Genomic DNA, 27,708 nt, shown 5'->3' with positions numbered 1-27,708 from the left:
TTTTGGCTACCATTGGTAGAAGCAATGCACTGCTATCCAAAAACACCAACAACTTCTTTTTCGGGTGCTTTCCATTTAGCTTCAGCCTGTTCCTCTTCTTCTTCTCTGGTTTGTTCCTGTTGCTGGTTACATGTCAGCTATACAGCTCAACACGGCCCTGTCAAGTGATGTGGCACCAAGCCACTCAAAACAGGACCAAATTACACGAGTTACTGATGCAGGAGATGGACAAAACTGTGAATCCATCTGCATGTCTGTCTTCTGCGTCGAATATAAATAGTCCTTTTGGTTTGATATTGGCAACAAAGTTGGGTTTGCGAAAGAGTCCAGCCATTTAGAACCATTTAGTGACAAGATAGGAAAACAGGGAGTCCTGATATGTCAAAGATCATTGTTTCTTCCTCTGGGATGGGCGTCATGTTAACGCATACTGTATTATCTTCGCCAACGCAGCCAAATGCAGCTGCTAATGATTTTGATGAGTCCATTCATTCTTTTGAGAAGCAGATGACAACACATCATTTAGTCAGCTCTGATATAAGCTATTATAGACTTTCTATGCAGAAAAAACCAGCATCATATTTCTACAGATTAAGTAAGAAGAGTCTGTTCAACGTCAACTGATGTTAAGAGTATTAATCATATTGTTATTGACCCACTTTTTTCTCTGCCTGGCTGCAAACAAAAGGCAGACATATGTGCATAACATACATGTGGAAATGTGGATAACCCCATGCTAGGTATCACAGATGATAACAGGTAGATAGTAAAAGGGATTTTGTGGTCAGACTCCTAAACCCTGTGGAAGCATTTGGGCTTTACATGGAAGTGCTGTGATCAGAGCTCAGAAGCTCAATTAGCTACTGTTGTGGGTGGGGGCGGAGGGCGAGCAGAGGTCCAAATCCTCTCTTACAGGCCCAGCTGGGGGATTAAGAATGGTTCCTGTCCTGTGGCTGACCTCTTCAAAGCCTTCACAGATGTCCTGATCCCCCTCACACACCCACCCGTCACCGACGCACTGAAAAACCGCCTCTCCTCGAACTCTCCTTCGACCTTGCAGCTAAAACAAAGCACTCAGGTGGCGTCTCTTATCAGACGCTCTTTGAATCGGTATCTCTCACATCACATCTCCCTTTGATGTGCATCTTTCTCAGTCATCCCACTGGTTCTTGGAGGTCTTGGTGTCAGCGGTCCTTTAAAACAGAACATGGTCAGACTTCTCAGTGACCTCAGCATTTAAATGAGTCCGTAGGTTTCAATCCTCTGCTGCCCTTTGGTCTCTGTGTGTTTTCAAATATCAAATCAGGGTCAAGAGGCGCTGCTCGTAACCCGAAGCAACTACTGAAGACATTATTCAGTTAAAAAGAAAGAAGAAAGTTAACTTTATATGCAGGATGCTGATCAGCCCTGAGAGATTGGTGGTCCTTTGAGGTTATGACCCTTTTTTTAGGGCTATAAGTCATGTCTTCTCAAAAGTAATGGCCACCCAATTGGGACCTCATGATGAACAATGAAAGGATTAAATCACTCCAGTGAGGTGGGGGGGCAATCCAAGATTACTTTCCATCAGTAAAGCCTCTTGAAGAGCTGAGATCAGATAATCTAATAATCAGTCGCATTGTGATTGCCTTTTTTTTTTTGGCCTTTTCTTGTTTGCTGACAACTTTCTGAAAAAGACTGGCAGGAATATGACTTACAAGCTGATGCCAGAGGTCAGTAAATGTTATAACGCTATCAAGAAAAAAATCATATTGGATGCAAACAGTTTCTGACATTCTGCATCACTATATGGTCGAAACTATATGGTCAAAAGTTTCTACCAAAGATCCAAACCGATGAATCCTGGTAAAACAGATATCAGCAACACAAAGCTTCACACTGAAGTTTCAGAGAGAAAGAAACAAATTTCACACAGAGTTGACTGTAACGACTGTGTCTGATGGACTCAAAGCACCAGTAACAGAATAAAAGGATAAGGTTTAATAGGTTTAACAGATGCAGAGGGCTGATGATCAGGAACGGAGACTGCTGGCTGTGTTAGCTGGAAGGTGATTCCATAATAAGTTAGTGACTTCTTCACACGGGTCAGAACTTCCATCAAAATTCTGCATGTAGAGGTGTTGTGAAGAACCAGGTGTAGGTTACAGGAGTAAGCCTGTAGAGGTTAGACAAGGTAATGACTTATGTCATTACATCAGGGTAAAGGGTGCAGAGTAAAGAGCCAGAACAGAGGTCAAAATCCAGTTCTTTAATCTGTTAAAGTTGATCAGGTCCAGAAGCCAGACAGAGTACGAGGTCAGAGCCACATGGAACACATGAAATAGACGAGCAGATCCGAAAATCTACAAGTCAAGAAATCCTCGTTCAGGTCGACATTTACAGTATCTGGGAGGCCAGAAGCGAAGATGGGGGTCAAGTCTAGAACAGGCCAGATCGGTATTCAGGCTGGAGAGTCGCTAGCTGAAGACAGTTTTACCACAAGTTAATGAACCACTCTTAGTCATTTCAGCCTGCAATCGTTATTGTCTCTAAATCCCAAACCAAGACTCGGCTTTATCACATTAATCTCAGTTTTACAAGCTCAAATTTGTTCAGTTGATTGAGGTTAGTCACTTAAAGTTCATGAAGTTTTTTTTTTAATAAACTTAGACCAACTTGATAGATGTTACAGAGAACTTTTTACTTACTTGTTATCTTTTTTGAAGTAGGTCAACTGTTTCTGCTTCTGGACTATAAACATGACCTCAGTCTGAGTCTTGCTGACCTCAGTCTGAATGTGCCCAAAGACGAGGAAGCAGGAAAGAAGTCAAAACTCTTGCAACACTTGGATAAGTACAACTTTATTGTTGCATTAATGTGTTTAGAGGTGTGGACTTCACTGATCAGACCCTAAAGATGTAATGTGTTTATTGGTCCAACAATAAAGTCACACGACAAGCTTTCCTGTAATTTTTTCTTTTCATACTGGCTGAATAATCCCAATGTGTCCAATAGAAAAGGAATTCCTGAATATTTCTGTAAAGAGCCAAAGCTGCTGCTTTAATTTGCTTCGTTTTCTTTCTCAGAGTTTTCTTTCAGGTTAGCGACAACTGCATTTATTTAATATTTATTCTGCTTAAAGATATAATGCGGCCTGACCTGTTTACATCACGCCAGATGAAGAGTTTTTTTTTAACACTTTCTGACCCGATCCATAAAAAAATAAATAAATAAATAAGAAAAGTGTATTTTCGTAATATGAGGTCTTTGATTTTTTATTTTTTGTCACATTTTGTTAAAGGGCCAAACAATTTTGGGGGTTATTTACCATTTATTAGTGTTTAAAATGTCCAAATGGTTGTAGTGCAAAAGATGTCCACTTGGGGGCAGAAGACAAGTATCACATTGTGTTCAACCATAGAACGTCCATAAATGATGGGCGGAGCCTCTGTGACATCACCTCTAGGTTTCTGAACAGCTGTCATGAAGGTAAATCTGACCTATTAAAACGAAAATGGATTTTTGTACCGGGCTGTAAACATGTTTATTTCTGCTGTAAATTTGTTCTTTTTAACATGGGAGTCTATGGGGACTTGCTCTGTTTTGGAGTCCCTAGTGGATGATGGGGGAACTGCAGTTTTTGGCACTTCCACCAAGCGTTCACTTTTACCGCCGGATGTTGAGGCTTGTTTTCAAATGGGTTTGAAGCAAAGTTTTGCTAAATATCTCAGAAACCCTATGTATCACATTATATGTTTGCTTTATAGGGTTAATAAGATTGACAATAAGAAGAAAAATGCTTATTTTTATCTCTTTGATCAGAGATGGACATCACCTTAAAGCTGGAACGTAGAAAAATGTGGAGAGAACTGTTTTATGCCATCTGAAGTGTTTATATGGCTCTTCAACAAAATGTCCAAAAATAATTTAGGTCAAGAGTTTTTCTTGATTTACCGTTTATAGATTGATTAGTCCAAATGATTGTAGTGCAAAATGTGTCCACATGGGGGCAGAAGACAAATATTGAAATGTGTAAAACATGTTTTTTTGTTTTGTTTTTTTTTACCATAAAGTGATGAAAATGTCTAAGAAACTGTATTCCATATGATACAGTGTGAAAGGGTGAAAGTAGAGGAAGGTAGAAACATCTTGTTGTTTCTCAGGATCTGTAGAACAACAGTGATGGCTGTACTGTCTGAGAGGTCGGACCACCTCCCCGGATCATCCTCCTGCCTGTTCGTCTCCACTCTTCACTCTCACTTCTACGTTCTTTGCCTCTGCCGCTACATCTCTACATCTCCTGCTCGTTGTTTCCGTCTCTCCCTCCCACCCCCTCATTACGCCCCACCTCAGCGCAATGCTGTCAGAGTTTTAGAGATTCGGTGAGCTGTGAAATCGCACAAATTGCTGTTGCTTTGCGTCTGGCCCAGCAACAGAGGGGGAGATAGACAGAAAGAGAGAGAGAGAGACAGATTTTATGCTTCAACACTTCTGAACCTGAATCAGACCCCCCACCACCCCTCCCTCACTGCCCCTTCCTCCTCTTATTCACTCAGACATGGGCAAACACATGCACAGCTGCCCTCTACACCCCCCCCCCCCCCCCCCCCCCCCCCCAACACTGAACATGTAACAACCCCACAGCCTTTGCCACCCTTGCGGTTAAGACACCCCCACCACTTTGCTTTATTCTGCGGGTCACTTGACAGAACAGCTCATGGAGAGCCTGAAGCCCTCCAGAGGGATAAAAAAGCCCTTCTCAACCTGAGGAGTGCCGTTCCAGCCACCTCAACTAAAAAGAGCAAAGCCCCCCCTCTCATCCTTTTGTTAATGCAGCACACACACATATGTTAACACAGTGCCCTCAGGAACACCCTCTCAGATATGACAAAACTTGGCAAAGGTCACAAACATACATGTTGCGACTGTTTTTGAACTCGTTATGATTTGGATTTTTTCTGGTCTGTTGTTCCTGAAAACTAGCAGCTTGACAGTTGTGTTGACAGTCGTGACCTCTGTGGTATGTTTGGATGTTCTTCTTACATGTTAAGAGCATCGGCAAAACGTTCAATTTGTCCCATTAGACACTGAGAAAAGGACCGTTCAGAGTTAAGTTGATCAAAGCAGAATAAGTAAAAAGGAAAAGAGTTTGTTTTGTTTTTTTTTGTCTGACTTGTAGTTGGTCATGTTGGGTCATTGAACTCATCATAGCTTCCTTCTCATTTTGCATGAAAAGTAAAGCATCTTTTGAGAAAACATTCTCAGCTTTAAATAAATACAAAGCAAAGCAGAGATATTTATTTTTGTACAAACTGAATGAATGAACACAGAAACGTGAAGTTGTCCTTCTGCAGGATGGGATGGGAGATATCTGTGCTGCCCTCTGGTGGAGCTGCAGATGTACTGCACTGAAACCCTCCAACTTGGAGAAGAAACCTTTCTAATTGATGCCTCTGAGGGTCAAACGTACACGATCTGCAGCTCCTATTTTAAAGCAGTGACAATCTTAATTACAATTTTTAAAGAAGAAAAAATGGTGTAAAATGAGTTATGTTAAAATCCAAACAAATTAAAACATCCATGAATGCAAATATACAACATAATTAGATTTTGTTATGACACTTCTAACTCATTACTGTTATTAAAAACATTTAAAGTTCACATAAAGAAAAAAAAACATTTTTTACTGTTCCTTTGGAAAATGATAATTATTTTTAACAATTAGTAATACAGTAATAACAGTGAAATTATCTAAATAATCAATATCAGTATTACATACTCCAACCGACTTTAGCAAATTAACCTCCAATGAATTTAATTCAGATTTATTTAAATATAATTTGAGTAACGTTCATTACAATTACAGAAAATTTGGTGCTAACAAACGGTAGAGAAGTCTGTGCAGGGTTACGACATGACAAAAATTAGTTTATGTTGAGCCATTTTTTAACCCTACAGAGTCCAACATGACTAACATGGTGCATACAGTTCCTGAGACATTCTGCATCACCTTTATGGTAAAAGCTTTGCTAAAAATTCTACTAAACACAAGTAAACACTTGTTTTCTGCTCCTTACAGAAAGCAGGAAGCAGAAGACCCGACTGTAATAATCTGGACATATCACATGGTGATATTTCCAATTGGGGCAGCTGTAGCTCAGGAGGAAGAGCAGTTGTCCTTCAACTGGTAAGTTGGGGGATCAATTCCAGGCTTCCCCTGAAATGCCAAAGTGTCCTAGGGCAAGACACTGAACCCCAAACTGCCCCCCGATGTGCCTATCGGGGTATGAGTGTGTGTGTGAATGGGTGAATGTGACAAGTAGTGTAAAGTGCTTTGAGTGGTCTGTATGACTAGAAAAGCACTATAGAAGTACAAGTCCATTTAAAAAGTGGTAAATATCCCGTCTGTCTTAACTTTTTGTTCAATTTTGTCGAAGAAGTTCTTTTTTTTTTCTTCTTTTTTTTTTTAAATGGACTTTTCTTACAATTATTTTCACAGGTCGAGTCTTAAAATGTAAATAAACTGGGTTACTGAAGTTAAAGATTTTGCAATAAAAGGAATATACTTTTACTGTACTGAACAACTCAAACTATCCGCTGTGAGAATAAATGTGTTTTGTGAAGCTTTGAGCCCAAAAAAACGTGTGAAAGAAATCTAAACACTGAAAACACGCTGAGACACAAACAGCTGAATAAAACAGCTTCAAACCTGCTGCAGAATGTTGAAGAGCTTCACATGGATCACTTTCATTCTGGCATCTCTACCCGATACAACAAGCTTGAATTAAAGAATCACTCATTCCTCAAGTTTACGTACCTAATCCTCAGCTGAGATTGTTGCACCGGTTCATTAGTTTCAGTAGCTTAAAACAAGTGGGTCAACTTTCTTCTACTTTCATGGATTGTTTGGTTTTTTCCCCAGAAATCATGATTCAGGCAATAATTCAACATCATATTTGCTTTCTTCACATGCACATGTTACTTAACTGCTCAGATTCACAGCTTTTTTCTTTTTAATCTTTTGATTATTTAAAGTTATTTGTTGCAAGAAAAATAATGAGTATCTGGATAAAAGCTGTTGTTTTGTCACATTATTTGGCCATAAAATTAATCAATAAAATAAATCGTGATGGAAGGAAAAGCAACTTTCATATGTGAACCAACTTTCACTTACTAATTGCTTTTTCTATTGTGTAACTTTCTTCTAATTGTTTAGCTGAAAGGGTGATGGAGATGACATCTTTTATCATGTTCATTCCTTTTATTGCAGTGTTTTGACAGATATTCATGCAGAACATGATGAAGTTATTGCTGCGTCTAAAACTCCAAGTTCTTTGTTTCCTTTAGAAAACGTTGCATTCTCATCGTTTGGTTTGAAGCACCACTAATGAAATTAGGCAGATTTTAATGCTTTGGCGTCTCCTAACGACGACCGTCTTGCATCCTGTCTCTTCTCTGAGCTCCCTCCGGCCGGTCTGATGTTGATTCTTGTCTTTTCTCTTCCTTTCTCTTCCTCCCGTCCTGCAATATTTTGCTCCTCTGTTGTTTATTTGATGAGTTTTCCATGGTGAAATTTCTAAACAGTCATTGTGTTAATATCTAGTTGCTGCTGAGGGATGCAGTGCTGTGAGGCAAAATGGTCCAGACTGGGAGGAGTTCCTCAGTGTTTCTGAGAAAGCTGCAAGGCAACAATGGCTACAGGATTCTACATAATGATGTCAATGTGTCATCAAAACAAGTCTGAGTTTCAAAGTTGGAAACTTTTCATCTTATGTCGCCTCCAAGTTTTACAGCTGTCTGATAGGAGCCACATTTAAGAGCAAAACAGCATTAAATGCTGTCCAACACATTAGTAAAAACTGGAAGGATGATAAGAAACCATCATCTTCAGGAAGAAATGTGGTCAGAAAAATATCCTGAAGGATGGTGGTCACTGATTGGTGAAATCAAATCAAAGACAAGAAGTAATAAAATTCAGGACTGTTTAATCGTGAATTTGTGGGAATGAGAAAAGGGCTTCAGTTTGCTAGAAAGCATAAAAACTGGACTCTGGAAGTCCAGGAAGAAGGTTATGTGGTCTGATGAGTCCAGACTGACCCTGAGTGATGGCAGCATCAGGGTAAAAAGAGAGGCAGATGAAGTCATGCAGACATCAATCCTGTGGGGGAAGTCTATGATCTGGTGATGCAGCAGTTGGTCAGGTCTAAGTTCTGGTCTCAGTTCAGAGACATTGTATGTGTAAAAAATTATTTCTGCTATCTACATTCACACCAGGATAATCTTGGTCCAATTGGGGACTGGGCTCAGCTGTAGGGGGGTGTATCCATCCAGACAGAGATCGCGTTCACGCTGCACTTTGGTCAAACCAGTCAAACCATTAGAATAATATATCCCCATTCCCACCAGAGGTGGCGCTGCACTGGTATTTAGCAAAAGAGAGGACAAGACCCACGTGAAGAAGAACAACTGTTTCCTCCACCTGCCAGTTAAACATGGAGACCAAACTATGGCTGTTTTGGGTTTTTATTGTGTCTTATGCAAGTATACTGCAGAAATCCACTGCAACAATGGACGCAGTATGAACACCAGACAAGGCAGAGGACCCTTAACGCCATCGCTATGGATTTACCCACAATTAACCCACAATGCAATGCTAAGCTAATGGTAAGCTAAGCCACATGCAGCAAGTGACTTTTTTTGTTGTCCGCTTCCTGGATTTGGTCCACTTGAACAGACCAAGACCGCAATTTGTAGGCGCTTCTTTGATCCAAATCAGAATTCATTCAGCGTGCTCACATTTCCCCAAACGAAGCGACTTTCCAAGCAAACGAAATTAGAATTGGATTCTAATGAAAAAGGCTGACATGAATGTGCTCAACATGAATGTACTGAATGAGTGCGTTATTCCGTCTTCTCTGATGGCAGCACCAGGATTCATGGGGTCAGGTTGTGAGAGAGTGGTTTGGGTAACAGGACACGTCATTTTCACATCGACCTGCCACCACCTGAACCTCATGGAAGATCTTTGGGATGTGCTGGTTGGACTCTCCCATCATCAATACAAGATCCAGTAAGACTGGATGGAAATGAATCTGGTGGCGTTGCAGAAGCTTATTGAAACAATGCCACAAAGAAAGCTAAATATTAGTCCTGTTCTGAGCCGGGCAGTGTGTTTAAGTACCGTTATAACAGCGCGAGAGAACTTGAAACTGGTAAAACAGCTTTCACGTCACACATTTAAACTGAGAGAGTCCACTTATATTTTCCAAATGGATTAAACACAGACTCTCGAGGTTATTTATTCATGGCCTAGTGCGGAGCGAAGAAGATCCGTCATAGATGTATGATAATCCTGGAGGTCACAATAAGGAGCTTCAGAAAAATGCAGCGCTGTTCTCGTCTTACTGCCAGCAACCGCAAACAAGCTTTACCGCAGAGAATACTTCGATAAAAACAACAGAACTACACAGAAGGATGTACTGCATCTCGTCATTTAAACACAAACACAAATCAAGGACTAAACTGTAAATGAACTTTTGTCTTGTCGTTTCTCTGCTGAAGCTTCGGTGGAGTGACTGCAGGGGACAGAGAGGAAAGACTTTCCAGGAGTTAGTCTTCATGACCAAACAGTCTTTATGTGCCAAGAGAAATTCCCAAACCTCGCTTTTATTTCCTGCTGGAGTCTGGGGGTCGTGTTTTTACAAAGACCACCCACAAAACACTTTGTTTGCACAAGAAAACATTTATTATTCAGTATTCAGTGACAAACATCTCATTATCAGCAGAAAAACTAATAATAAAATGCTCAGAAAAGCAAAACTCTACACATAAATCTGGTGATGATGCTACTTTGTCCACCATATTGGTGCATCAGGATTTCATCTTGTAGCCAGACGGTATGTCGCGTTGCATTTTGCTCAAGTTCGTTCTCACCATGGAGTTGTGCGTCCACAGAGACCTCGTTCTTTGAATGAAGTCTGTGCAAGACTCCAGGAATCAACCACATCCTTTATGATAACATCTTTAGGCTGTGAGCATTCACATGTTTGTTTTCATGCTCTGAAACTGAGGCCGAGCTCTGAAGTCTTTTCTAGGTCAGTGCTTGTAAAAGTAAAAGATTAACGTTACTTTCTTATCTTACGGGATCATTCAGACCACAGCTTTGTTTAAATGAAGGTTTCTTTTAGTTCCCACCAATGAAATATCTCGTATAGATGCATGTTAGTTAAATTCAAGAGTCAGACCCGACCAGTAGGTTAACTTACTACAGAAAGGATCTGCAGCACTTCATCGCTGCATGTTGTGCACTGACAACAAAGATCCACCTGTTCAGTTCCCTGCTTACACAAATATCTCCATCAACCAATCACATGGCAGCAACTCAACACATCCAGTCATGCAGACATGGTGAAGATCGCTTCCAACTGAGCAGGAGAAAAAGGAAGAAAGGAGATTTAAGCTTGTTGGTCTGAGTGTTTACTGGGATTTTCACCACAGACCGTATATGAAAGATGGACGGAGCCTCCGGCGGTTAAAAGTGAAGCCGATGCTTAAGTGCATAAAACTGCAGTTCCCCCTTCATCCACTAGGGGCTGCAAAACAGAGTAAATCCCCATAGACTCCCATGTTAAAAAGACCAACTTCACAGCAGAAATAAACATGTTTACAGCAGAAATAAACATGTTTACAGCAGAAATAAACATGTTTACAGCCTGGTTCAAAAATCCATCCAGGTTTAATAGGTCAGGTTTACCTTCATGACAACTGTGGGGGGAGTGATTTTTTTTCCAACTCGCCCGTTTAAAAGTAATTTAATCTCGAAGTTCGGCATATTTAGGGGCGTGTCCTTTTGATTGACAGGTACCAATCTCCCACTTCAAGTCAGAAGAATGTAGAACAACCGCGGTTTTTAGCTGTTTAATAACGTGAGTTAGCTTTAGCCCGCTTACCACCATTAGCTGGTTATCTCCTATTATCTCCAGGTTAGCTCGGTTAGCTCTTACCTACAGAAAGCTTGGTGTTCGCTCGATGTCAATCATCCACCATGACGCTCATAGCCCCCCTCTCAGCTCCACCTCTTTGCCCATATTTGTATTTTCCGGGTGACACGACATGCATGCCTCTGCCAAGATTGCGATGGTAGGAACCACCCTCTGAGCTTCAATTCAGCTCTTTAGAAACCTTTGGGGGACGTCACGGAGGCTATGTTCATCTCTATTTACAGTTTTTGATTTTCACACACAACCATCTGTAGTGTTTACAAAGGAAGATCGGATGAAGTAGCAGTTGTCTGGACCAGAGTGTCATGTTGATGTCAGAGGTCATTGGAGAATGGGCAGACTGGTTGGATATGCAGTCAGGATACCGGTTTGCACAGTTGCTTCCTTCTTCTGTCTTTTACGAGCCCAAGAACTACAAATACGATTGTTTATACTTTCCACTAAACATATTTATGTCCCAGTCGGTGATGATGGTGCGTTCACAGACCAATAGAGGAATTATTTAACTTCAGATGGGAGAAAAAGGTTGAGACGAGTGTTAAGTCTGACCATAGAAACTGATGAGCTGACATGTTGTAAACAGTTGTTTACAGCCACTAATGAGAGTTAGTCGTAAACAAGTGTGCAGCAACCTTTCATGGTTGTCTCTAAACTGGGCAGTGATGAAGATGTGGAGGCTGGAGTTTCTTTGAGCTGGAAGTATGATGGAGAAATGCTGTAAACTGGCATGGATCACTGAATTACGTACTTTTAAACTGAGGTCCTACAACATCTGAGGGTTGTTGGTGTTGTTGACATTTTGATTAGACAGACAGTCAATAGACAGTTTTCATAGTTTATTCATACGTCACTGGTGCATGTTTGTAACAACCCAAAAAGGTCGGGAAGCCTGGATGTCCAATGAAATCTCCACAGAGTCGTCTCTACCAGGAAAATGAGAACAATGGTGGATAGTTTTGAGTGTTTGACTGTTCCAGTCAAACAGAATTAGTGTGAACAGGGAATATGTTGAGAAATGAAGCAGGCAGTCCAATGTTTTACTGAGTTTTACGAACCAGCAAGCCCAGAAAAATGCAAGATTGGTTCCAGAAACACGTCAGACCAGCAGGAAAGTGGCCGCTATGCCAGATGTCCAGTCTGTCCATGTGTATGGGGTTAAACGGGACAATTTTCTTTATAAGTTTGTCTTTGGCCATTTTGTACCAGACATCCTATTAGTTGAACACAATCATGACTTCTGTGTTTAGTTGTTAATTTAAAGGTATTGAAAGTTTTAATGAAAAAAAAATCACAAAAACAAAGGCTCTTGTGATTAAAAACTACTTAACAATAAACAAACCACTCATAGGTGCTAAGTTAAACTAAACTGGAAGCTCTGAGTGATTCTGATTGATGAACCATTTGGGAACTGAAAGAACCGACTCATCTAAGGGAGTCTAAAGAGCTGAATCTTTAAAAAGAGCCGAACTTTCCATGACTAAACTGCTTTGCCAACAGGAGGACATACTTTTGATTGATCTCTTTCTATTAGTCTAACTAAAAATGTATTTTAATTAAAGCTTAGATGGCTACAGTTATGTCCTTGTTTTCTTCCTTATAAACCTAAAGTGTGAAAATTTATATTTTTAATTTCTCCTGTCTAATAATATCAGTTGATGTTGTGTTACACATGTTTGGAAAGCCTGATTAAAACGTATAACTTGCATGAATTGTGAATTTTTTGGATCAAGCAACATGGCAAAATATTAAAAGCAGTTTGGACACATATTTGGGGGTACAACCCATACATTTGGCAATCCTGTTCACCCGACACAGACACACTTCTTGCAAGTCATGCCTCACTGTACTCAGCAAGCACAAATTTCTTTACTTCTTTTTTAAGTTTAGTTAAATAATTTTGATTTCCACATGACTAAATGACTTTTTTCTTTTAAATGTTGTTGATTTTGTGTAAACTTGTGGAAGCATCCAGAGCATGAGCGTCTTTCTTTTACTTCACACTATTACATAAATCATGTGTCCTAAAAACCAAGAATATGTTTTATCACTAAATGTGAATTAATTAGATACTAAGAGGGAGTACAGCTGAAGCCCATTAGTGTCAAATGGTGGCATTTAGTTTTGACTCATTCTGAGAACTTCACATCATACAAAAGCAGACTACACACCTACAGAGTTATTTAAGTCCCACAAAAGCCAGCAGGCTGATCAGTAAACCTCTCACTGTGTGGTTTATATGAAGAGATCTCATAGTTTCTGGTTCAGCTCTGATTGAAAAATTAAGGCTTAAAAGGAAATTCATTTGTTGATGGCATTTAAACCTATTTTGATTAAGAAAGTTTGTGTTGAGTCGTTTCACAACAGGTTCATTATGACTCATACAGCTTCAGATACTTTGAAATCTGCTGAAAAGCCCCAATGATGCCACAGTAGGTGGAAAACTGGGGTCTTTTGACATTTGTAAAAACAAAAAAAGAAAAATTCACTTCGAAAAATTCAAAAACAAAGATTATCTTTGTGCAGAATTTAACATCAATTTTGCTAATAAAAAGGGAAAATTCGTGTTTTCCTTCTTTAAGTTGGTTAAATCACATTTAAGTGCATTCAATAAGTTTTAAAACTCTTCAGATTAAACCCACTCTCTTCTATTTTTATTTCAACTGATTTAGTTGAGTCAAAAACAAACTTATGCAAGTTTATAAAGAATTAGAAAAAGATTCTGCATCCTGCCTCAGTTCATCTGTCTCTCTTTGTGTATAAGACATAAAATCTTTATCTTGATGCTGAAGTTCAGCTGCAGAAGGATATGAACAATAGCAGAACTTTTCATTTGAAGTATGTTGTACAATATTTCATGTTTGTTCACAGTAAACACAAGGTTAAATCAACAATCTATGGTCATCTGCTGCCCCCTAAAGGACACCAGACACACTGGGCTGAATAGTCTAGAAGTGTTGGGACCTTTTCTTGATCTAAATAGTTTTTCTTTCTTGCAGACCACACACAGCTTCTATTTCAGTCTGTTAAAGTTTTTAATTAGTATTAATCATGTAGACACACTGACCACATTACAGAGTCCATTTTTACATGAAGCTCAAATTAAAGTAAACTGTTTGTGTAGGAAAGCTTCCTGGATTTACCCTTTCACATCTGAGGTGAGATGACTACATTTCACACACACACTAAAAATCCCTCCCTTTAAAGTAACTTAAATGGCTTCATTTCAATGGTATAGTCATAATGTCCCTTGAAAACACTTGACTTGTTTCAGCCTACTTGCAGGTCAAAAGTTGTTTTTAAACGGCCCTATGACTATACCATAGAAATAAAAGCATTGTAGTTGCTTGTAAAGGAGAGCAGAGTTGGTCTGTGGGGTGTGATGTGATATGAAGGGGAGTGATGGCTCCTTTCGCTGCTGCAGTTTTGGTGGTGGTGGAATGAATCCTTGTGTTTGTGTGCTTTAAAGGCTGCTATTTCAAATCAGGTCTTTTTCTGCCTGATTTTTGTCCTTCCTCTAAATAAATCTGAAATGTATGCCTTTCTTTTCATTCTTACATCTTCCTTTTAAAAAAACAGACTGGTTAAAGGATATATTCCTCCACTTTTTCATGTTGGTTAAAGGATATATTCCTTCACTTTTTCATGTTGGTTAAAGGATATATTCCTTCACTTTTTCATGTTTAAAATCAGCTAGCAGACTTGCTAGCATCCTGTTTAAATTTAACTGTATCATCAGCCTTCTTCTTTACAAAAATAAATTAGTATCTCCTTTTGTCTTCATTCTTATATCTTTCTAATCACAATCACACTGATTACAGGCTACATTTGTTTTCATTTTAATGCTGAAGTGACTTTCAAATCAGCTAGCAGCCTTGCTAGCATCCTGTTTAAATTTAACTGTATCATCAGCCTTCTTTACAAAAATAAATTAGTATCTCCTTTTGTCTTCATTCTTATATCTTTCTAATCACAATCACACTGATTACAGGCTACATTTGTTTTCATTTTAATGCTGAAGTGACTTTCAAATCAGCTAGCAGCCTTGCTAGCATCCTGTTTAAATTTAACTGTATCATCAGCCTTCTTTACAAAAATAAATTAGTATCTCCTTTTGTCTTCATTCTTATATCTTTCTAATCACAATCACACTGATTACAGGCTACATTTGTTTTCATTTTAATGCTGAAGTGACTTTCAAATCAGCTAGCAGCCTTGCTAGCATCCTGTTTAAATTTAACTGTATCATCAGCTTCTTGACAAAAAAGAAATTCGTATCTCCTTTTGTCTTCATTCTTATATCTTTCTAATCACAATAACTACTGATTACAGGCTAGATTTGTTTTAATTTTAATGCTCAAGTGACTTTTAAATCAGCTAGCATCCTTGGTGGTTCCTGTTTAAATGAAACTGGATCATGTAGCGCTAGCTTAGTTGGTGCTGAGTAACTTGAATACTGATGTACTCTTTGAGCATCTTTAGATTTTATTTTTGGAGTTGATGTGTGGTTCATAAATGCACTCACTAAAAAATAAATATGACATTGTTTCCTCATATAGCACTAAAGCTAATTTAGTGCTAGCACAGAACTAGATTAGCAATAATAAATACATTTATGCTAACATTAGGTTAACAGTCTTTGCAGTTCTTGCACAAAGACGTCTCTTCTAGAAATATGAAACCAGGTGTTAATATTTGTAAAGGACGATTAATTAGGAAAGTACTATTAGTTTACATTAAGGGTTACCTAATTTCTAAATTAATGTAATTTTAAGCCTTTTAATCATAGATAAAAACTTAATATGGCTTCTCATTTGTTCATTATGTGGTTTATTGAGTAGAATGATGATGAAACACGGCAAACTGTTAAATACTTAAACCCTTCTTTACTTGATTGGCCTTTAAAGAAAGAGCCATTAATGTATTATTTTTTTAACCCAATAACTTTTTTGACTTTGTTTAAGTTTGGGTTACATGGTGCATATTCTCAGCAGTCATTTTAATCAATCATCAGTCAAATTGTATTTATAAACCATGTTTCATATTAGAGCACAAAGCTTGTTTACAAAACAGATGCCCTCCATGTGAGTGACACATCCCGGCCAGAACCATTGCAGCCCCCTGTGCAGGTGGCCCCACTGAAACACAGAGACATAGTTTAAAAACAAAAATCCTTACAAGCTAAGAACATATGAAAAATAAACAACTAAACAGACAAGTAACTAATATGTAAAATGGTAAAACATTCATTAAAAGTGGAATTTGGGTGGGTTTTGAACCTGCCCTTAAAGATATGAACCTCCTCTGTGACCCCCAGGTCCTCCAGGAGGAAAGATGCCTCGATTTAAGTCCGGGTTCTAACTTTTTAACTCTGAAAAAGGCCAGTGCCAGAGGACTTTAGGGTCCGGAAGGGCTCATGTGGTAAATGCAAAGGTCCAAGACCCTTAAGATATTTAAAAACCATTAAAGGAACTTTAAAATCAATCCTGAAGCACACAGGGAGCCAATGCAGTAATGTTAAAACGGGGTTTATATATGTGCCCGCCTTCTGGTCTTCCTCAGCAAACTGACCACTGAGTTCTGTAAAAGTTCCCAACATGAGATGTTTGTGGAAGACCAGAAAGCAGGGCGGTACAACTGTAAATACAACTGGAGATAAAAGCATGCATTAGAGTCTCTGTGTTGGCCCAGGAGAGAAAGGGTGGATGTGGTGGGAAGGTAATGCATTACGTTGCTCTGAAACCACTTCCTTAGTCACGGTGCTGTCAGTGACGATCTGAGCGCGACAGCTCGAGTGTTCTTCCACTCAGACATCAGTACATCACTGACTCCGTTGGCTTCTTCACCGATTCAGAGTTCTTCATTCAAAAAGGTAAGATTTTTTATATACGAACAGAAACTTTAGTTCCTTTAATAGATTATGTATCATTTTCTATTTCATGTTAATATTGTTGTATCTAACGCCACACAGACTGTAAACTTTTTTAAGCTTTAATATTGATGCCAGTGATGTTGTTGGCTGCCTCTTAGAGTTTATGGAGCTTTATAAGTTGTCTCATTTCATACTTAACCTTTGTCCCAGTATGGTAAATGTGGCATTTCCCCCTGTCTGCCCAGCAGCTGGTAACAGTGAGTCACCCCCATGGCTCTAAAACTGGTCTTCTTTTTGTCAGTATGGGGTTTCACTCTACTTGTTGGTAAGTTGGCTTATTTTATTCATATATTCTCTCGTGTTGCTTCACATTTCTGAAATAAGCTCACAGGACGATGATTATACGCTTGCCTCGATGCTAAATGAGACACATTTTGTGATAAAGATGAACCTTTTGAGTCAACAATTCAAAACTGTGTGTTAAATTGAGCTAAATCTCATTGTTTAATTTAATTTATTTGCACAATATAAAATAATTGATGAAGAAAAAACAGAACAAGAAAACTGTGTAGGTGAGATAAAAAAAAAAAAACCCTTGTAGGGTTGCAGGGTATCAAGCCCTAACGTTAAACGTAACGTATTGACGTATCAAATGAACATATCAAGTAAAATAAAACATAAAATAGACCACAGAGATCCATAATTAATAAGTGTGTTTGTATATTTATGGAAATAAAAAATGTGTGTGTGTAAATCAGAAAAGGATTAAAGAACAGAAACAAGATAATCAAGCATTCTACAGTAAATATGACACTAATCTACATTCAGAGGTTATTAAAGCACCACAAATCAGATGCTAAATTTATCCTGCATCTCAATTATTCTAATATAAATAAACCAGATTGTTTTTAACTTTCCTGCAGCAGCTGCATCTTTTTGCAACATCACCTGCTTCGCTGACTACGAAGACTCTCTGAACTGCTCCTGCTCAGACTCACTGCTTCTGCATCCGGTCCTCCTGAACGTCACTTGCAGGTAAAAGTTGATGTGTCACTAAAGGAAGTGGATTTGTTGTGTGTTCGTGCACCGCCAGCTTTAGTTGGGATGATAGCTCAGCAGCTAGCGGTTCACTTTCAGCTCTACCTCACAGTAATTTATTGAACTCCTGACACAATAAGCATAAATTCTGTTAAATAAAAATCTGTTGTATTTTCATTGACTCTTTACTTTTGCTGATTATTTAGGTTTTATTTCTCAGAATCGCTTCTTTTAAGCATTAAACAGTAAAATGTTAGCTTTAGAAGCATCACTGCTTGCTTTGACATGAACCCTCTCACAACATCCGTGCTCACCTCATCTGAAAATGGTGCAAAATGTTTGTGCATGCACTTCGTAGACACCTTCCAACGGGCAGTTGGATGCCTGATTTCTTCTCAGGTTGTCATTTTTTGTCCATTTACTTTAACAAATTGCTCATTTTTTACTAAATGTTATTATTAGTTTATACATACCAGTTTAAATAAGCCACCGTTGGGCTTTTGTGCATGAAATAAGGTTGAACCAGAGGTTGAAACACCATACCCTGATGTTGTTTTTAGCCCCCCCCCTCACATGATGACTGAGTGATTATATGTGTGATATATAAAACGTTTCATCCTGCAGCATCCTTTAACCGGAAATCTGTCAGAATCGTCTTCAATCAGGAGGATAAAGAGGTTTTAGATGGATTCATTTCATCCATGTCATAATATGACAAACTTCGTTGTTTATGTGTTCATACAGTGGTTCTCAAACTGGGGGTTGGGACCCCAGTGGGGGTTGTGAGATCATTTTAGGAGGCTGCCAGATCATTTTTATTGTGATTTTTTAACATGCAAATGCAGAAAAACCAAAGTTAGTCCACATGCTATATTAAAAATCTGAGTTTGGTGTCATTTCTACGAGAGCAGCGGATTTCAGGTGTGTTGGTACCTCGTCACAGCGGTAAACCCAACCCTCCAAAGGTCACTTTATCCTCCTTATTCATGGGGACTGCACCGTTGTTCCAGCCTTGCATTTAGAAGGATGAAATATGTGAACACCAACGGATGCGAAGTTGGAGGTTGTGGCTTAAAAACCTTGAGATTAAAGTGTTAATGTCACAGATTTATTGCCTCGTTAATGGTTTTATGAAGACAGTTCTGGTCAAACTCCAAATATAATTGACAAATCTTGGTTTTATAGTTTTTACAATTATTTGGCGGCTCCCTGAAATCATCCAGTTTTGGACCCACTAATCCGTAAACGTCTCGTTGTTTCGTTAAAACCTATCAGGATGTGGGACGGTCTGACAGAAATTACGCTTCCTAACTTGGTTTGTGTCTTCCAGAGATGGAAAAGATGAGGTTAATGACAGCTGTGTCATCACACCACCTCATGCCTGGTGCACAATCCATTCCGAGGGGCTCAAGAAAGTCATGTCTGTTGATACCGACTGTGAAGCATCAGCCAGTCTGCAAAACAGCCAAGAGATGATGAAGGACCATAAGGAGTGGATACTGTCTGACTTTGGTGGGTTGAACTCATCATGAATGACTCAGTTTGGCATTCATTATTAGTCATTTCTGCTGAACTGATAACATACATGAAAAATGCCACCTTTAGATCCGCCATGACACGCTCCAAATGTCTGTAAAAATCATTTATAGGAACTTTTCTTTTCATCTACCTCCTAATCCAACCAGCACAAGCCATTTTTAGAATTTACATTTCTTCTTCATGTGGAAAGTCCACAGATAAAATAAAACATACTGGCAACTTCCCCAAACTGTCACTCAGAGCAAACCTCCACACACCTGCTTTCTGCCTGAGTTTAACGCTAAAGCTAAAAATAGGACCCAACTGCAACTTGTGGTGTTACAGATTTCATTTTCATTTTCACATTTCTTCTTGTCTGGACGCTTTGTTTTACAGTCAAACCTCGGCCTCCGTTTAACGTCAGCGTGGCCATCACTGGAAGTTCCTACAACCTCACTTGGAGCAAAAGCCACAATTTCTGCCTCACATACCGGGTCCGCATAAGAACCGAAAACTCGTTGCAGGTAACACGAAAGCAACAGGAACAAGGTGATGCTGGACTTCTTGGTTTGTGCTGACGTTCCCTGTCTTTTGGTCCCCGTAGACTCCGTATTTGCTTCTAGTGAACAACGAGTTTTGCCAGGTAGACCATGAACAGCTGGAGCCAGATGCAAGTTTCATCGTGAATGTTCAGGCCAAAGTGTGCCAAGACTTCCTGGAAGGTCCATGGAGCGAATGGTCTCTCGATGTAGAATGGAGAGGTGGAAGAAAATCTGAAGGTGCTTCAAAGTTTCAAGCAAAGTGAATGTTTCTGCATCATTAGCATATCTCTAAAACACCTTTCCCCACTTTCCTTCTGCAGGAATGGATATATTCTGGTTGTATGTGTCACTACCCATCATTTTCATGCTGTGCCTCCTGTTGCTGGGATACCTACATAAACCGTGAGTACTTTTAAACAACGCAGTTTTGGTTTGAGTTTTCAACCTCTTCAGAGTTGATGTTACCCAGAACTGAAGAAAAACTCATCATAAAAACATCTAAATAAAAAAAAATCCTGCTAGGCATAATTATCTGTTTGTGTTTCTATAAACATCACACAGAGAGGTAACTCATTAAAGTGGAGCTGTCTTCCAGTAAACGATTAGCAAGGCGTCTCACTGCATCAATATACACTTTCCTGGCATCACCTCCCACATATAGAGAAACCACTGCAGAGCCGTATGTGCAGCAACACATTGCACTGAAATGACAAGCAGACATAGGAAGTCGCAGAGCATCACTGCCAGAGAGGCGAGGACGCCTCTCATTACAACAAAAGTTCAAAAAACTTGACACCTTGAGTGTTTTTAAAGATCATGTTACATTTCTTCTGTAAGAGACAGCTGTTAATTGTTAGCAACATTTGCATGTGTTCTGTTAGCATACATGCTGCAGATATCTCATAACCATGTAACATACCCACATGGGTTCATGTAGCTTAAAGTAAAACATTTTACTTGAAGGCGGCTGAATGTTTTGTTTGTCGTAACCCAAGGACACAAACATTTGGTAACTAGCTGTTCAAAAACACTGCAGCAGAGAGGGAAACGTCTCTACTTTTGTGTTTCTAAGATATGCTAAATCACCCCAAAAATGATGTGAGACCACACAGTGTGGAGATCTGAACTTATATTGTGTTTAAACTACATTTTAATAGCTTTGTTTTAGCTATTATTATTAGGTTAGAATACTGTAATACTCTCTTCTTTGGTGTACAAGAAGAGTGAACAAAAATCAGCTGCACATGTACTAATTAGCAACAGGAGAGCACACATTGCACCTGCACTACCAGTAAAATGTTTGGACAAACTTTCCCATGAAATCTAATCAGTTGCACTAAATCTCCTTTTATACACAGCTGTGACACCCTTACCTGTCATCCCTAAATATAATGGGAAAGTGGGGCCAAATTTTTAACCAGTACTGTGTTGATTTATTTGATTATTTAGCTTCATGGATCAGATGATTACTGACTGACAGGTAAGGCTGTCAGCTTTGGGTATAAACGTAGCATCTGTCAGAGGATTATAGCGAATGAATGCTTTCTGTGTCATTATGCACTACTGGCACTCTGCAGATGTGCTTACAGTCCTGCAAGCTGTAGATCAATTATCAATAAATCAGTATGGTAACAGTTGTTTGGGGTGCACCTGGTTAGCTGGAACCAGAAGGACCTGGTGGGCTCGTGGCTTAAGGACATGCATGTAAAAATATACTAATTTTTAATTTTCTTTTTTTTTTTTTTTCTTTTTTTTTGTTTTAAATTAGGTTTTACTTCAATCTCCCAACACGTATAGAGAATAGAATTGAGGGAAAGTGTCTGTTTTTATTATGAGTTTCAGTAAGAGGAAACCAACTGAACAAGATGAAAATAGTCTTGACAAACATCCTTCCAGCAGTTTGCCAAAGTCAGGAAGGTGATTACAACACAGATAATCAAGGTTTATTTCCTCTTTTTTTCTAACTCTCATAACTTTAATCCCCATATTTAAGAATGGAAATAAAAGTGTAAGTTCATTTTCATATAACATTAAGATAAACCTCTTTGCAAAGTTTTTCTGGTTATAAAGGTGACAGAAGTTATTGGTCCTACATAATGCGTGAACCCTCTCAGAAAGCGTGTTTCATAAGGATTCGGTCATCTTTAATTTTAATGATGAAAAAAGACTAATTTTGTTCTGGATGAGCGTCTGGGGAGCTCGTACTATGCAGCAGAATACAATCTTACATTCTGCAACTCCTCAAAATGAGATCTTCATTGTTTCGTTATGAAAGGCTGCGGCGCCATGTCACCATTCAGGTAACAGCAGCATCAGCATTACTGGATATGACAGAGAGTGCTGTTGCCTTCGGTCACATCTTCGCCAAAAAACCATGTCGCCTGCATGAGAAGCAACCCTGCTCTGACTGATAACTGACATGATCACAGCTAGCCTTTGCTGATTCACAGCTCATTTCATGCATGTTTCAGGTTTTGGCAGAAAAAGCTTGCGATGATGTCGTACTACCCCAAGCCGAACGACTTTTTCAAGCCCCTCTACCTCAACTACGGAGGGAACTTTGAGGTAAGGAAAACCAAGCAGCTTCATGCACTCTGTCGTTTCCAAATCAGCCCAGCAGGTGTTGCCCAAGTTAGTTTCAGCACATCTGGACCCCGCTCGATGGGGCTTTCCCGCAGCTGCACATTTAAGGGACTCCATGATGTAAATGATTCAGACTGCAGGGGCTTCAAGAGTTTTTTTTTTGTTTGTTTTATCTGTCTGATAAAGCTGTGTGGGTGGATATCTATGTATGACAAATCAAACCTGTTCCACTGCTGTGGAAAATACCCCCAAAAATCCTTTCATTTGCCGTTGTGTCACACTAAAAACTGTTTGCCTTTACCTGGTTGGAACTCAAAGTGAAAATAGGGTGGTTTCTGTTTTTAACTCTCACTGTTGTTTTATTCTTATCTTTATTCTTGATCTTCCATCAGCGTTTATATTTTCACCTCATACTACAAGTAGCTTTTATTAATAGACACATATCACTGAGAGAAAAACAGAGTTTCTAGAGTCATTCAACACTGTCTGAAGCCTTTTAGACAGGCTTTCTGTCGTTCAGTAACAGTTCTCCGGGCTCCTTGAAGGACTTTCCGAAGCTTCATGTTTCCACTGTTTGTTCAGTTTTCTGACCAGATCATCTCACACTGCTTCAATAATGTTGAGATCCAGGTTCTGGAGAGGATCCATCCCTCCATCAGACCTGTTGCCACTTAATTTCAGTCCAGTTCTGGCTTCTTGACAACCGTGTTTCCATGGAAACCGTTTCTGATGAGGCTTCGGCCAACAATAGATGTATCAACGGAAGGTCCAGATTCATCTCTCAGGTCCTGTTTTAGGTCTTTGCTGGATTTGACCCCATTTCTCCAAGACATCCCTTTCAGATCCTGAGTTAGTTTCATCTTCTATCCTCCACTTGTCTAGCTGCCTCAGATATTATCTAAGATATGCAGAGTTTACAGCTTTTTTTCATTCATACATTCATACATAGATATTGTTTTAATCTTTATTAACTTTTATCACATTTTGAGTTAATATCTGATCATTTTGACATATTTACACATTTACTGCAGCTTCTAGATCAACATGAATCTGTAATATCATTTAATAAACATTTACTACAGACCTTCTGAAAGCGAAATTTAGTATTCTAGATGATGATCAGAGTAAGCATGCATGTAGTAATCCTGAACACCTGAACAGACTCACCTCATCATCCAAACTAAAATCACATCTCTATTAAGTCAAAACAATCCAAAAGATAGAACAAATGATCCCTCTTTGTTCCTACGTTCCCCCTGGAGAATCTCCAAGTACTCTCAGTTGTACCCTCATTTAAGAAATTATGGTCCTTCATAGTCCTGTTCATTTTTTGGGTGAAATTCTGTATCTAAATTGCAATCGTATTGTTTTTGCTGTTAAACCACAACCAGTTCTTCTGGCTGGGAGTGCATGTACTTCTGTCTTTCTGCCACCAGAGGGCGCTGCTGCAGCACAAACAAGCAACATCCTTTTTTGACAGGAAGTGAAAAAGGGAAGTTTTATTGTTTATCATGACTTACATGAGTTCTCTAGAGCAGCTGGTTTATTAATTTTTAATACAACCTCTTCGCAGATTAATTAGGTTTTAAACATAATGTTTAAGAATAAATATTTGTAGGCACTTTAGGTTGTTAACTTTTCATGTAAACAAGTCTTTGATCATGAACGGTAGCATAATATCGTAACTATATACATATATCATAAATATATTATCATATATAATTTCAAGTCTTTCTGTCAGCTTATATTTATGTACTAATATGCATACATATAAAAAATACAATTATTTACATTGCATCATCAATGCACGATTACATGAAAATGAAAGTGGGAACTTTTTACTACATATATTTAATCTTTCTGGGGGGGTTTTTTGTGTATGAAAAAACTAAGCTGACATAAATTTCTCTTCAGCTGTAACTGTAGTTTTGCTGCAGTAGACTGTTAATGCTATTATCTTGATTTAGAGATGAGGAAGAGCTGGTGAGAGTTTTTTCTGTCAGGATGTTGTGGTTGTGGCTGTGGCATCAAAACTTTGATTCATGCTTATCTTGCTGCATTGACGTTAAAGGTGGCTGCAAAAGAAGCACAGTTAGGCATGCCCTAAACGTTCATTCAGGTAAAAATGAGGTTATTTTTATTTATTGAATGCATGTCATGTCATCTTTTTCTTTACTTCTTGGAGCTTGTGTTTGCAATCCTTTAATGTTTCTATTAACTCGTGGGAGAGGAGCAATACTGGTACTAAACATAGTAAAAAATACAGAAGTATATTTTGGGAGTCCTGCTGAAGGAGCATCTCAGTATCTGAGACAAGATAATTCAGGTTTGTATCAAGGCTTGCTTTGCATGCTCATAATCAATTAAATTTTCCAATTTTTCCAAAAGCATAATTAATAACAAGCCTTCTCACACACTGGTTAGAGAGAAGTCTTTATATATATATATATATATATATATATATATATATATATATTTTTTTTTTTTTTTTTTTTTTTTTTTTTTATGAAGTCACTGATTGACTGAGATGGGCAATCAAGGATTTTATCCATGTAGATATGAAAGACAGAGAATTATGGACTGGAATTGAGGTCATCCAGTGGACATGTTACCTCCGGTAAAACAGTGTGTCATCTGCATAGCAGTGAAATGTAAAGCTGTGAGAAGATTACTGAGCTTTAGCTGATGGTGCTCACAGAATATTGGGCAAATGGGGTCCCAGTATTGAGCCTTTGGTACCCTTGTGGAGGTGTTGGGATCTGGACCTTCATTGTTGCCATAGCAAACAGAAGGATACCCATTTGGGTAGTGGTCCATGTTACTTCCTGATAATTTTGATTTACTGGAGGAGCAGAAATATGAGTTTAATACTGAAAACCTTCAGGATTACAGCCGTCATGGAACCAAACTGAGTAGCCCTGCACTCGTCGATCAGTTGTTGTGTCCTCAGGCAAAGCACTCCACCCTCCGTGACTGTGCGTGAATGTTCGGTGCGAGTTGGAGGGGCGGTTTGCGCTGATTGGCTGCCATGTTTCAGTCAGTCTGCCACAGGCCAAGCTGTGGCTACACATGTAGCTTATCAAACAACCAGAATGGATTCAATTGATTTGTTCTTTATCTGTCATGTATTCATATTTAATATTAGCAATGTATTAAATATTTAATTGTTGTTTATTTTATAACATTTTATTGTATTTATTTTGTTGTTACATAATTGTAAATAAATACAGAAATTAAAGGGTTAAAAGGTCATTGCTCCTGACATTGGGTGCGCTGTTCCTCCCCATCATTCACAACATTGAGAATGCCAATGCTCCCATCTGTCCTAAAGGTTTAAAATTCCAGCACCTCAGGACTCATCTGGGTGACATTATCGCAAATAAAATGAGGTCATTTCATCAGAATTAATAATAAAGATGGATCCTTTCTGAAGCACACAATTCATTAATTATTCACACCACATTCTTGGCAATGAGATGGTATGTGATCGCTGCTTTCAACCATTCATACACCAGCGATACTGCCGCTGGATGCAAGAAGAATGAAGGGTCAAAGCTTCCGCCAACATTCTTCTCATTGGACAACTTGTTCCATTGCAGCTATCAGATGTCTTCAGTCATGTGTTAACACTTTCATGAGGCAAACAGCTAACCTTTCCCTCCCTTTGCTCCGTTGCAGGAGTGGGTGAAGCCTGTATTCAAAGAGTATGACTACCTGAGGATGGGTGGAAGTGGTCCAATGCCAAGCGAGAAACATCACAGCATTCTTCAGTGGAACAACGAGAAGGAAAGCTACAGCAAGGAGAGCGAGGCAGAAGAAGGCCACCTCCTGCATCTATCCCAGCCCACCAGCAACCTGCTGCAGACCTTCCAGGACTGTGGCAGCTCACACGGCACGGGCCACTCCACCGGGCACATCTCCATTCACACTGTAACCCTATCAAGCGAGGACTTTGAGGAGGAAGTTACATCACAGAGCTCCCTCAGAAGCTACCAAGATGGGGAAAGCTTCGGATCATTTGAAGATGCCAACAGAGAACATGCTGGCTATGATTTAGAAGAACCGCATGTGTCCATGATGAGAAGACGAAGTGGGATGTCTCTGCAGCATGAAAACCACATGGTCAATGACTTATTAATGGAAAACATCAACTTTCAGCCTGAGAACCAGATTGATGAGCCGGAGAGGGTGTCGCTCAGTTCGTTTGAGTCAAACGAGCAGTCTGAGGACGGCTACCCTCATGTGGACTTGGACACCATTGACAGTGGTTTTGGGGAGTGCAGCAGCCCTGGAGCGACAGACTCCAACCATGCAGATCATCTAGACTCGATTAATGGGCACAAGACCTCAAACTCCAATTACGTCAAGCAGTGGATGATATGCAACACAATTCAGGAGGACGCTGGCAGCGTGAGGGAAGAACTCAACCAGAAGTGATTGCTAGAATATGAACATTTTTACTTCCATCAGATCTGAAGAGGAAAAGATTTGAGATGTTTCACCAGTATGCTGCCGACAGGTGTTTTAGCAATATGTATATAGTCTGATTCCTCTGCTGTAAACTTGTACATTTAGCTTTCAAACATTTAATAAGTGTAAGAAAGATGACCGTGCTGCAAAAATAAAGATATTTCCAAACTGTTGTTATAAGGGAAAGTCTATATTTTATTACGCATGCAAGCATTTAGAAAGTCTGGTCACATGCACTGGAAACTTTTGTCTCAACAGAAATGCAACACATGCGGCTGTCATTTTTTATGCTACAAGTTAGATTGTTATCACCGTTGACCCTGTGCAGCTTCATATTCCGATGGTCCTGCATGCTTTACAAGCTTAAACTGTAGCCCCGGCATGCATGTTGCTTCACCATGCACTATGATGATGTCTGTTTCACTGCAGTTTTATCTGCAACCACTGTAACCATTCATCCTGTTTTGTTCAATCAGATTAAAAACAAGCAAACTTAGAGCAAATTATTATCTTTTTACATGAAAGCGATGATTTACAGGACCTGACTGCAGGTGTAAGCAGGAAGTCAATGCCATAGATAGATTTTTTATACTGACATGTATGGATGTATCTGTGTGTATATGTATATATTATATATATGGTAGTACTCAGTGCCAGTGAAAACACTTAAAATTTGTACAGTGAGGACACAATTGTTGGTGTCCTTTAC

At 39.1% G+C, this 27,708-nt stretch overlaps 1 protein-coding gene across 1 annotated transcript; it reads left to right on the top strand.

Moving 5' to 3' along the window:
• Positions 1 to 4,161: 4,161 nt before the first annotated feature.
• Positions 4,162 to 26,966, top strand: LOC306755970 (uncharacterized protein; the record flags this gene model as incomplete). The annotated part of the gene is made up of 9 exons (XM_079240560.1): positions 4,162 to 4,361; positions 16,787 to 16,848; positions 17,772 to 17,883; positions 19,217 to 19,398; positions 19,801 to 19,928; positions 20,009 to 20,183; positions 20,267 to 20,348; positions 22,418 to 22,511; positions 26,208 to 26,966. 9 exons carry the CDS (start codon positions 4,162 to 4,164, stop codon positions 26,964 to 26,966), a joined length of 1,794 nt encoding a protein of 597 aa, XP_079096686.1.
• Positions 26,967 to 27,708: the final 742 nt, after the last annotated feature.

The sequence above is a fragment of the Telmatherina bonti genome (assembly GCF_933228915.1).
Source record: "Telmatherina bonti genome assembly, chromosome: 5".
NCBI classification, from domain to species: domain Eukaryota; kingdom Metazoa; phylum Chordata; class Actinopteri; order Atheriniformes; family Telmatherinidae; genus Telmatherina; species Telmatherina bonti.
Note: the sequence above shows the minus strand (reverse complement) of the source record. Positions and strands in the feature narration are given on the sequence as shown.